At 43.4% G+C, this 13,025-nt stretch overlaps 1 protein-coding gene across 2 annotated transcripts in view; it reads left to right on the top strand.

Annotated features, from left to right (window-relative positions):
- Positions 1–13,025, top strand: part of ALOX5 (arachidonate 5-lipoxygenase) — a 54,641-nt gene that overhangs the window by 6,150 nt on the left and 35,466 nt on the right. For both annotated transcript variants that reach the window (XM_004283377.4, XM_033412111.2), the window contains exons 2-3: positions 1,407–1,605; positions 6,075–6,156. In XM_004283377.4, coding sequence (XP_004283425.2) covers positions 1,407–1,605; positions 6,075–6,156 — 281 coding nt within the window. The remainder of the gene's footprint in view (positions 1–1,406; positions 1,606–6,074; positions 6,157–13,025) is intronic.

Below are 13,025 nucleotides of genomic sequence, written 5' to 3'. Positions count from 1 at the left end.
ACCTGTGGCCCCTGGTATCCCAGGGGCCACGCTGTGGGGCAGGAGGGTTCTTTGACCTGCAGGATGGGCAGGACAGATGTGCTGGCACACTTGTTAGGGACTCAGCCCACAGGCTGGCTCCTCTGTCCCCAGAAAGTGTTTCTAACTGAGGACCCAGGCCCAGACCACCGGGCACTAGGAAGAGACTTCCCTTTCTGACCACAAGCATCTGGCATCTGAGGCAGCCAGGACATGCGAGCTGCTCACTGTGCTCAGAGCCAAGGGCTTTGCTGAAAATGTTCAACTTCCCACTCCCTTTAAGAAGTCCTCCCAGTGGCATTTGGAGGGAGAAGGATGGAAATGGGGATGCATGGGGTCATGTGCGAGATGAACACCCTTCCCCTCCACTTACTTCACCATCACACTGAGAACTCTAAGCCTGCCACCGAGGAAAAAGTTCAAAGATGGGTGAAATCTGGCTTAGAAAGTGCCTCAGAGGGCATTGAGTCTGGGGCTCCCCAAACATTCTGGTCTTTGGAACGCCCGATGCAAAGCTTGAGCCCCCATCCTTCCTTCCCATCTGCCATCCAGAGCTGCACCTACGCAGATCATGCAGCAGCCATGGAGCGGCTGCCCTGCACTGCCACTGTGCCAGCCCGTCTCCTGGGGTCAGGAGCCTGGCAGCAGCCTGGGGAGCAGTGCTGCACGTGGCCTGAGGTAGCAAGGCCAGCCTCAATCCACCACTGTGCCTTGCATATAGTGGAAACTGCTTATCTGATTCTCTTGGCATCACTGTGGCTCCGTGAACTGCAGAGGCCCCAGGACAGCTTGAACTGTGTGACTTCACTTTTATCTGAGCCTCCCCGTTTGCACTCAGTTATTTGCCCCACTGAGAATGAGAGAGATATGGAAAGACCTGGATTGGAATTCCAGCTCTGCCAATTAGTAGTAGAAGTGGGGCTTACTGAACCTCACTGTCTTCATCTGAGACACAGGTCATAACTCCCCACCCCTCCCAAAGTTGTTGTGGGATCTATAGCAACGTCAGCAAGCCCTTTGCAAGCTGTAAAGGGCTGCCCTTGTGTGCGAGGGCCAGTTTGTCCATCTAGCCCTGTAAGGTAGCAGGGCCAGCAGCCTTGCTGCCCTTGTTGTGAGTGGGGGCAGCTGCAGAGGCCCTCACCGAGCCTGGCCTGGCACTGGGCTGTGCGCAGACAGCAGAATGGCTCTCTCTAGCAGCGCCATCCCTTGCTCGCTAGACTTCCATCTCCTAAGGGTAGAGCTGGGGAATTGGCCATCTCTGTCACCCAGGGTGCAGCAGAGCCGTGCCAAGGGCAGGCATTTGGCAGACATCTCAGCTACATGGATTGAGGGTGATTCAAAGGCTCAGGAGCTCCCAGATGGTCTGACTTGCCTTTTCTCCTTCTCAGGTTGATTCTTACAATATTGTAGTTGATGACGAACTGGGCGACATCCAGCTGATCAGAATCGAGAAGCGCAAGTACTGGCTCCATGACGACTGGTACCTGAAGTACGTCACGCTGAAGACGCCCTGCGGGGATTACATTGAGTTCCCCTGCTACCGCTGGATCTCAGGCGAGAGCGAAATTGTCCTGAGAGATGGACGAGGTGAGCGGCTCAGTCCCCTTCCACTCCCTGGGCTTCCGGGGAATGAGAGAGTTTGCAGGCACTCCTTCCTCGAAGAACTGTATCCATGGGAATAATAACCATGCTCTCCGTGGTTGAGCACCTGCTTCGTGCCTCGATGCACCTGTAGGAGGTGTGACCTTCCTCCAGGTACTAACAAGCCCCAGGTTCAGAGGGGGAAGTGACAGGCCCCAGGCTCCATCCAGCCATGTCCCCTCTCTGCTATAAAATCCTCCAGGAGAAGATTATGACCCCCTTTTTGCCAGAGGGTAACTGGGGTCCCTAGTAACACATACCCCTGGGACGTGCCCCTGGATGGGCAGTTCTTGAGCTGAGTTCTCATCTCTCCTCTCTGTGAGGTCACAGTAGGGCTTGGGCTCCAGGGACCCCATGCAGGCCAGGACAAGGAAGGGGTTGACCAGGAGTGCCTGAGTGCCAGCTCAGAGGAACTGTGGGCAGGCCTGCTGTTCGACGGTCACCAGTCATTAAACATGAAGTCCCACTTTTTGCTGAAAGAGAAAAGAACCTAAAATATACCCTCTTAAGCAAGACCCTCAAATGTGCAAACCCCAATCTGGTACTTCCTCGGGAGGCCATTCTTGGTAAGCGACACGCAGCTGGCCTGGCTGGAGGAGGAGGAGAGAGGAGCAGATGGCGGGGGTCAGCTAAGGCCTCTTTCCCTCTGAATGACGCCCCCCTTGCTCACCAGCCTCTTAGCGTGTGTGAGTCAAATCCATGCCTTGGCAAAATCCTGCCTTACCTTAGTCATGACCCTTCAGCGTGCTCACTCTCGAAACCTGAAATGATCTAGTGCATCCACTAGAATAATGAGGAGGGGGACAGCTGCTGCTTCCAGTGCCACAGATTAACACCTCCTAGCTGACAACACATTTCCTATCACTAGTTCATTTGCTCTTCACAGAACTTTGGCAGCATAGGTAAGATGAGAATGATTAGTACCCTCTCTATTTTAGCTAAGAAAACCAAGACACAGGAGGAAAAGGTCTTCTCTACCTGGTGTTCTTAAAACTACCAGGCCACATCCCGTTGCTTCTGACATGGAATTTAACTTAAGAAACAAAATTCAAAAAAAAAAAAAAGAAACAAAATTCCAGGATTATTTCTGAACTAAATGATTGGGGCAGGAAGGATTTTTATCCCCTGTCTTCATGGCAGGGAAGATCACAAAAGTCACTGTGTCTTACGGTGGCCAGCATGGGAAAGGCTGCAGACAGGGCACTTCTCATTTACCAGGACTGTAGAAACACGAGCTCCACATCTCCCTCCTGCCCCCCTCCTACCCACGGTCTCGGATGTGTAGTCCTTCTTCCCACGGACCCCGAATCTCTTTCCAACAAAAAAGCATACGGCACTGTCCAGTTGGGATATTTAGAAGGTGTAGGCCAGCGTGCAGGGCCATTAGAAATCCTAGTCCTGGAGGGGTCGGAGAAGGGAAAGAATGTGAGAATAACCCAAAAGGGAAGTGTCCTGGAGCCAGAGCTGCCTTGGGAGGAGCTCTGGTCCTCAGCAGAGATGTAGACAGCCTGGGGAGACCCTACAGAGAGAGGCTGGGGAAGAAGTGTCCTCTCCTCATTGTCCCGTACCCTCCAGTCTCTGGTCAGGGTTTCCAGTGGCTGAACCAAATGTGAAGCCCATTGATGCATTGATCAGGGACCTTCAGGGACAGGACAGGTGAAGGGTGGATCTGGAGGGGCACATGGGAGCCACCCAGTATGTTCCACTTATCAGTTGCTGGGTAGCACTCTTAGTGGCTTGAAACAGCCATTTCATTTTGCTCATGATCTTAGGGGTCAGGAATTTGGGAAAGGCTCAGCTGGGTGGTCCCTCTGTGAGCCATGGGGCATCCGCTGAGAGGGGAAGGGCTAGAGGATTCGCTTCTAAGATGGTTCTCCTCTCGTGTGCTTCAGGGCTCCGTGGTCTCTCCCTCTCCACGTGGCATCTCATTTTTAAGGCTTCCCCGTAGAGCCTGGGCTTCTCACAGCTTTGTGGTCTCAGGGTAGTTGCACTTCTTGTTGTGGTGGCTGGCTTCCAAAAGCAAGAGACAGAAAGTGGAAGCTGTCAATTTCTTCAAGGCTGGCCCTGGAAACTGGCCCAGTGTAACTTCTACCACATTCTATTGGTCCAAGCAGTCACAGAGCCCACCCAGACTCAAGGGGAACATAGACCTCCTCTCAATGAAAGGAATGTCAAAGAATTTGTGGCCATCTTTGGTCCACCACATGGCACGACAACCAACCCTTTGGCCAACCTGGAAATGAGGGGGCCCAGCCCACAAGCGATTCAATCACTCACCACATAGAAACCTCTGGAATCTAATATTTCACCACTGCACTTGGGGTGACCATAGAAGTCAGAGGGCTCTCTCTGTGGTGACTGACATTTTTGTAAAATACAATAAAAACTAACTACTAGAAAAATGAAATAAAAAACAAACCAAAGCCATTCAAAATACAAGCCCTGTTTTTATTATCAGATGCAACAGTCAGAAGTATTTTAGCAAGTTACTCTAAGTTTGTAAACCTGTACACTCAACCTCTGTTCTCACCTCATTGCAGACCAGCACCCAACAGTTCTGAGCCTCACAGAGCTCTCTGGCCCATTGCACCTCTGCCTGAGGCAGCTCCAGTCCCAGGCTTGGCACTGGGGCCCAAAGAGGAAGATCAGTGGGTCACTGTGGTCCCAGGGATTCCAAGCATCTATGTGAAAGACTCATATCAGTCTTTTGGAATCTGTCCCCCTGAACTCTGCTGTAGTCAGTTCAGGCTTTGTCACCTGCCTTGTTCCCAGAAGTTCTGTTAGTCAGTGGGGCCAGGAAGAAGGATGCTATATGCCATTTGAAACTTGGTAGGTTGCAATTTTACACGTTCTCTGACTTATTCATACAGTAAAGCTAAAGAGATACAGCTCCTCAGAGCAAGGTGCCTGAGAAATAGGCAGGTTCTTTAAGGGTGGATAAGAGATGATGAATGTGCCAGTGACAGCTGTTGTTACATTTAATACTCACCTTGCCTTCAATGGCCTAGAGCCTCCCCACTTATTTACAAAAATGTCAGTCTGTGATGGAATGGAAGTTTTAAAAAGCCGGCTCTTCACCACAGAGAGCTGGAGAAGCTCTTCACTGCAGAGGCCCCCTTTCCAGGAGATGCTCTGGAATCCTGCCAGTCGGGGTTCCGTTGACTGTGTTCACTGATTTTACCCTAAATAATAGTATAAAGGGTAATCTCGATCTGACCTCTCCTGCTCTAAAGGCCCTGAGAAGTGTGACCAACCGTGCCCTTAGCCACCTGCCCACTGCTGAAATGAAAGATGAGACACCTTTGAAGTCCGGCTTAGAGGGAGGAAGAGGACGCTCAGGTCCATGATAATTATAAGGACAACAGTGATAACCATGGTTCCCATTTACTAGGCACTTACTGGTCCTAAGCACTGTATGGAGTGATTTGCTGCAGTCTCTCACTAAATCCTCACCATGGCCCTAGAAATAGGCGTTATTATCTCCATTTTACATGGGAAGAAGCTAAGGCAGCTTGCTCAAGGTCACACAGCTGTAAGTGACACAGCCCTAGTCCAAACCCAAACCCAAGAACATCTCTTCTAAAGCCCACACTCTAGGACATGACAGGCTGTTTTAGAATAAGCTCCATTCTCCTTCCTCTGTGTAGCCACCACAGGAAACTGGACAGTGTCAGCATCTGTGTATTGAATCTTAAGTCACACATTTCTCCAGGAAGCAACCAACTGGACTTAGAAACACAAGAGCCATGAGTCCCTGCTATTCTCTCAGGCAACATGGAAACCCGCAGTGGCCATTTCTGCTCTGCGTGAGAAATGCAGGAATGAACTGCCCTGAAGTGGTTTGAAGAGATCCACCAAAGATCACGGAATGCCTTTCCTCTGAAGTGGAAGAGCAGCTCTGCACCAGGGGCCCCACGATTCTTGGCAAAGGCAGTGTCCTGGGAGCCCCCAGGTGGAAATCCACAGGCAGGCCAGAGATGGGCACACTGCCTGCCAGAGAATCATTGGTCTGCCTTCCTGTAATTCACGATGAGAACCAAGCCTGGCTTATGTATCTGGATGTGATTCTCAGAACCCCGAGGTTCAGAGCCCCCAGGCTTGCTGAGTGAGCAGACAGGAGGAGGAGGAACTGGATTTGTCTTTTATAAAGAGAGTTAGCTAACAGCATGGGATTTGAGTCTTGTGTTGAAAATCCACTAATTAGGTTGTGACCTTGGGTAAAGTTCAAGGGCAAATCTATTCAACCTCCCCACGCCCCCATTTCTTTGCTATAAAATGAGGGAGTGTTCCGAGGCTTAAATGAGACGATACACATAAAGCACTTGGCTCAGGAAGGGTGTCTGAGGGAAACCTGAAAACTGGATGTTATTAATGTGCTTCCCTAGGCTCTTCTCACCCATGTCCTTTTCTCACAGCAAAGTTGGCCTGTGATGACCAAATTCACATTCTCAAGCAGCACAGACGTAAAGAACTGGAAACACGGCAAAAAGAGTATCGGTGAGTTCTGACATCAGACCAAATGGCTTGGGGCCATGGTGTCTTCTATCTCGGGGGCATAAGCCTGCCCACAGTTTATGGCCCATCATTTCTGGTACATGATGACCAAGGGACCAGATCCCTTCAGTGCTCCTCAATACCCAAGTTCCACCTTACCACCACTCCAGGCAGAGATGGTGAAAGAGTTATGAAAAACTTGGGATCAACCGTATTGGCATTTAGGAGGAATGGGACAGTAAAGGCTTGAATTCACCTTGATGTTCTCCCACTCCCATTGTAGGAATTACCCTTCACTTTTTATGTCTTCTTATAATAATTCAGTTATAAATGTGATACATAATCTATAAGAAAATTGACAAATCTTTAGCTAACAGACTAAGAAAAAAGAGAAGACTCAATTTATTAAAATTAGAAATAAGAGAGGGAACATCAATACCAACCTCACAGAAATTAAAACGAATGAAAGGGAATAGCATGAACAATTGTATACCAACCAATTAAATAACTTAGATGAAAAGGACAAATGCCTTAGACAGAAACTGCCAAAGCTGACTCAAGAACAAATCAAATGAATAGACTGATCACAAGAAAAGAGAGTGAATACTAACTTTAAATTAATTTTAAAACTTCCTACTAAGTAATTTTAAAACTTCCTACAAAGGAAAGCCCAGGCCCATATGGCTTCACTGGTGACTTATAGCAAACATTTAAAAAATTAATACCAACCCTGCATAAACTCTTCCAAAAAATAGAAAAGGAGAGAACTTGTCTCAACTCATTGTATGAGGCCAGTATTATACCCAAACCAGACGTCATAAGAAAACTACACATCAATATCTTTTATGAATATAGATACAAATATTTTCAACAAAATATCAGCAAACAAAATCCAGCAGCACATAAAAGACATTATACAATATGAAGAGGTGGAATTGATTCCAAGTATGCAAGGTTGGTTTAACATCCAAAAATCAATTAATGTAATATACCATATGAAGAAAGAACAAAAAATACATGGTCAAAAACAATACATGATCATCTTAATAGACACACAAGAAAGCATTTGACAAAAATTTTAAAAAACACTCAAAAAATAGGAACTGAAGGGAACTTCCTCAACCTGATAAAGTGCATCTACAAAAAGTTCACAGTTAACATCATACTTAATGGGAAAAGACTGCATGCCTTCCTCCTAAGATCCAGGAACAAGATAAGTATATCAGCTTTTGCCACTTCTACTCAACATTGTACTGGAGGTTCTAGCCAGGGCAATTAGACAAGAAGGAAGAAAAAACATCCGTATTGGAGAACAATAAGTAAAACCATTGCTATTCACAGAGGACATGGCCTTGTGTGTAGAAAATCCTAAGGAATTCACCAAAAAAATCATTGGAACTGAAAACAAGCAATATTGCAGCATATAAGACCAATATGCAAAATTCAGTTGTTTTCTATTTGTGAGCAATCAATAATTTAAAATGAAAATAAGAAAACAGTTCCATTTACAATAGCATCAAAAGGAATAAAATATTTATGAATAAATTTAACAAAAGAAGTTTAAGACTTACACAATGAAAACTACAAAATACTGTTGAAATTAATTAAAGAAGAGCTAAATAAGATGAAAGACATCTCATGTTCATGGACCAAAGGACTTACATTGTTTAAATGGCAATACTCCCCAAAGCAATGTACAAATTCAACACAATCGCTATCAAAATCCCTGCTGACTTTTTTGCAGAAATTGACAAGCTGATTCTAAAATTCATATGGAAATGCAAGGAACCCAGAGTAGTCAAAACAATCTTGAAAAAAAAGTAAACAAAGTTGGATGATTCACACTTCTCAATATCCCAAGTACTACACCACTGCAATAGTCAAGACAATGTAGTATTCACATAAGGATAGACGTATAGATCAATGAAATAGAATTGAGAGCCCAGAACTAAGCCCTTACACTTACGGTCAATTAGTTTTCAACAGAGGCAACACGACCATTCAATGGGGAAAGAAGTCTTTTCCACAAATGGTGTTGGGACAACTGAATAGCCACGTGCAAAAGAATGAAGTTGAACCCTTACCTCACACCACATAAGTAAATTAAGTTAAAATGGATCAAACACCTAAATGTAAGAGCTAAAACTATAAAACTTTGAAGAAAACATGGATAAATCTTCATGACTCTGAATTTGGCAAAGGATTTTTATATATGACCATGAAAGCATAAGCAACAAAAGAAATACAGATAAGTCGATGTCATCAAATTTTAAAACTTCTATGCTTCAAGGACACCACCAAGAAAGTGAAAGAACAACCCACAGAATGGGAAAAAATATTTGCAAATCATGTATCTGATACGGGACTCGGATCCAGTACATAAAGAACTCTTACAACTTAATGATAAAAGATAAATAATCCAATTTAAAAATCGGCAAGGACCTGAATTGATATTTTTACAAGGAAGATATACAAATGACCAATAAGTACATGAAAAGATGCTTGACATCATTATTCATCATGGAAATGCAGATCAGCACCACAGTGAGATACCACTTCACACTCACGAGGATAGCTAGAATCAAAAAGTCAAACAATAACAACGTGAGGATGTGGAGAAGTCAGAACCCTCATACACTGCTGGTGGGAATGTAAAATGTAACAGCTGCTTTGGAAAACAGTCTGGTAGTTCCTCAATCTATTAAACACAGAGTAACCATATGATCCAGCAATTCCATACCTAAGCATATACCCAGGAGAAATGAAAACTTATGTTCACACAAATATACCTGTGCATGAATATTTATAGCATTATCCATAATAGCCAAAAGGTGAATACAACCCAAATGTTCATGAACTGATGAATGTCAGTGGTATATCTATATAATGGAATATATTTTGGCCATAAAGAGGAATGAATAAACACTTCTCCAGAGCAAATATATAAATGGCCAATAAGCACATGCAAAGATGCTCAAAACTATTAGTCATCAAGAAAATGCAAATTGAAAGCACAATGAGATACCACTTCACACACACTAGGATGGTTGGAATTAAAAAGACAGATAATAAGAAGTGCTATGAAGCATGTGGAAAAACTTGAGCCCTCATATATTGCTGGTGCAATGTAAAATGAAGCAGCCACTTTGGAAAACAGTTTAGCACTTCTACCTCTAGGTACTTACACAAAACTGATGAAATCATATTTCTACACACACAAAAAAACTTATACACAAATATTTATAATAACACTATCCATAATACCCCCAAAGTAGAAACAGCCTAAATTCTGTTAATTGATGAATGGATAAATAAAATGCTGTATACCCATGCAATGGAATATTATTTGGCATTGAACTATGGATACATGCTAAACTATAGATGAACCTCAAAAACATTATAATAAATGAAAAGGTCATATACAAAAGGCCACATGGTATATGATTCTATTTATATGAAATGTCCAGAAGACGCAAGTCTATGGACACACATTAGTAGATTAGTAGTTGCCTAGAGCTGAAAGTTGGGGGTGGGACATGGGGAATGACCATTAATGGGTACAAAGTTTCTTTTGGGGTGAACATATTCCAAAATTAGATTATGGTGATGGTTGCTCAACTCTGTAAATATGCTACAAACCTCATAATTGGATACTTTTAAGGGATGAATTTTATTGTATGTAAATTATATCTCAATATAACTGTTTTTAAAAATAATACATGAGCAAGAGTGCACGTCTGGAAAGTGGTGGTCAGTGGACTGTATCCAGCCTATAAATGTGTTTAATGGGTCATTGTGGAATTCTGAGTAAACAGGGCTCATTCTCTAGGCTTCCCCAGTCTAACACCAGTCTATCATCTATATCAAGGCTTCTTTCATTTCCTACTTTGGCCCCTGGAGACATTTGAGTTTGAGACTCCTTCCAAGGGAAGGAACAGTCAGCATGGTTAACTGGGCAGGGGCGGGGGTTGGGGGGTGCTTTTGGAGAGTGATGACTGTTACACTTTTCACATATTCCTCTATAGTTCCAATTCTTACAAGGAATATGTAATATGTCAGGTTTTGTTTTTTTTTTCAATCCAGTAAAGCAAGAGAAGGGGAATAATGTAGAAGCAGGAAAAATACCTGTAATCCATCCATTTTCACTTTTATTTCTTTGGGATTATATTGTATACATGAGTTGACAGCCTCCTTTTTTTCCCTTGGAAGTATAGCAAAATCATTTCCCCATATTTAAAAAATCTCATCACAAACATGATTCTAGTTTTTATATAATATTTCATTGTATGGATGCACGATACTTTACTTAAACACCAACCTGACTGGACATTTAGGAGGTTTTTAATTTTTTATTCTTATAAACAATGTGAAAATCTTTCCTTTTTTTGTGTATTATTAAGTATTTCCTCAGGATAGATACCCAGAAATGAAATTACTAAGTCAAATAGTAGAAGTTATTAGTATATATAGACAAATTTCTCTTCAAAAATCTTTAACCATTTTTCATGATCAGTGTGTAGATACCTATTTCACTAATCCTTGCTGTAGCTGAGTGGTATCTTCTATTTTTTTAACTTTTCTAATTTGTAAAGACATCTCTTTTCTCTTAGCCCCTTATTCTTTCCCCCTTTCATGGACCCACTGCTGTCCAGTGGTTGAGAAATCCCCACTGAGGCCGCTGATTGCCTCAGTCTCAAAATTATCTTTAGCTCTATCCCCCGTTCCTTCAAAAACTTACATTTCCATGAAACAGAATGGAAAATGAGAAACAGGGCCATACACACATGGATACTTGATATATTACAGAGGCTCTGACAATGAGTAGTGTGGGACTATTGGGAATCCATACAGAACAGAGAGAGAAAAGTGGAGGAAGAGAAAAAGGAGAAGAAATTGGACTCTACATCATATCATTCAGAAAACTCATTGTTGGGTTGAATAGACTTAAATGTTAAAGGCAAAACTATAAAACTTTTAAACTATAGAAGATTCTTCTTCATGACCTCAAAGAAAAAAGATTTTTCAAACAAGACTCAAAATGTACTAACCATAGAGGAAAAGAATAAACTCACCTATCTCAAAGTGAGGAACTTCAGTTCACTACAAGACACCACAAAGAGAGTGAGGAGAAAGTTCACAGAGTGATGGACAAGAATTATTATTTATCATGTACCAAGAACCCCTACAAATCTACAAGAAGAGCATTGTCAATTCAGTAGAAAAATGGACACTTCAGTCACTGCACAAAGTATAAGCAGCAAGTTTACGAAAAGGTGCTCAACCTCATTTGTTATCAGAGGAATCAAAAGTAAGATCACAATGAGCTACTGCTACTACTGCTGCACACACACACACACACACACACGGGCAAAACTGAAACAACTTGACAATACCCAAGTGTTGAAGAAGGTATGAAGGGATGGGAAGACTCATACACTGCTGACAGGGATATAAATTGAAACAACCTCCGTAGAACACAGTTTTGCAATATTTGGTGAAACTGAAGCTACATTATAATCTTTGACTCAGAAATTCTACTCCTGGATCTAAATCCAGGTGTGCAGGTGCACCTGGATACATGTACACAGATGGTCACAACAGTATTATTTATGAGAGCCAAAAAAATGGAAACCACCCAATGTCCATCAGAAGTAGAACAAATAAATAAATTGTGATAACTCTACGCTGCAGGAGGAGCAGTGAACTGTTGGTACCCACAGCAACATGAACAAACCTCACTAACACAGTGCTAAGGAATAGAAACCAGACACATGTCCGGCCAGTCCATGAGGTTTGAAATTCTATTGCTTAGGCAAAGTTGTATAGCAGTGGAACAATAAACAATAGCCGGAACCGATTATCACAAAATCAAGGTGATCGGGGAGGTTGAGTGGGCAGTGGGTGTGGAGGCTACTAGCAATGTTCTGATTCTCGATCTGGATGTTGCTTATACAGATGTCTTGTGCATTTTTATGCATATGTGAGTGTGTGAGTGCATATATACACATACATACATATATTTATATATTCTTTTCCAAAATAAAAATTTTTAATGAAATTTTTATGATTTTTGGTACCAGGTATGGAAGAATAATCTGTTAATGCAGTGTATAATGTTAAGGGTCTATGAATTTGCAATCTGTTGTAGAATATTTGTGAGTAAGCCTCTCAGCTCAGGCACCATATGATGTGTTTTGAGACTTTTGTAGTTGGTGCAGTGCACAAGGCATTGTCCAAGAGCTATGCACCGCCCATTCCCATCCTAAAGGGCTGGCGTTCATATGCCCCTTCCACAGCTTCCCTCCCCACTTCAACCACCCAGGGAAAGCCCCTAGAGTGAGCACTCCACGTGCTTCTGGCCTTGTGGAAGGAGGGAGTCCTAGACTGTGGCGAGTTAAACAGCTTCCAGAGAATCAGGCTAGTTTGTGTCCTGTTAAGAGAGTGGACAGCAAATCTTATCAGTTCCACACTGATTCAGTTAATGACTGATAAATCAGTCTTACAGGCATTTTGTCTTAACCCAGTATTTTCCAAAGTGTGCACTGGAGCAACTGGTCCCAAAACTTTCTCCCCAGAAGAGGGTCCCATGGTAAAAAAAAGTTTGGGAAACTGTTTATCACATCCCCCTTCTAGAGGTTCACAATGCACATAAACATTGAGGATTCTGAGAAGTTCTGGGGTAATGGACCCTGGTTAATTTTTTTTTTTTTTTTGCGGTACACAGGCCTCTCACTGTTGTGGCCTCTCCCGTTGTGGAGCACAGGCTCCGGATGCGCAGGCTCAGCGGCCATGGCTCACGGGCCTAGCCACTCCGCGGCATGTGGGATCTTCCCGGACCGGGGCACAAACCCGTGTCCCCTACATCGGCAGGC

Source organism: Orcinus orca, chromosome 14, assembly GCF_937001465.1.
Source record: "Orcinus orca chromosome 14, mOrcOrc1.1, whole genome shotgun sequence".
Taxonomy (NCBI): domain Eukaryota; kingdom Metazoa; phylum Chordata; class Mammalia; order Artiodactyla; family Delphinidae; genus Orcinus; species Orcinus orca.
Note: the sequence above shows the minus strand (reverse complement) of the source record. Positions and strands in the feature narration are given on the sequence as shown.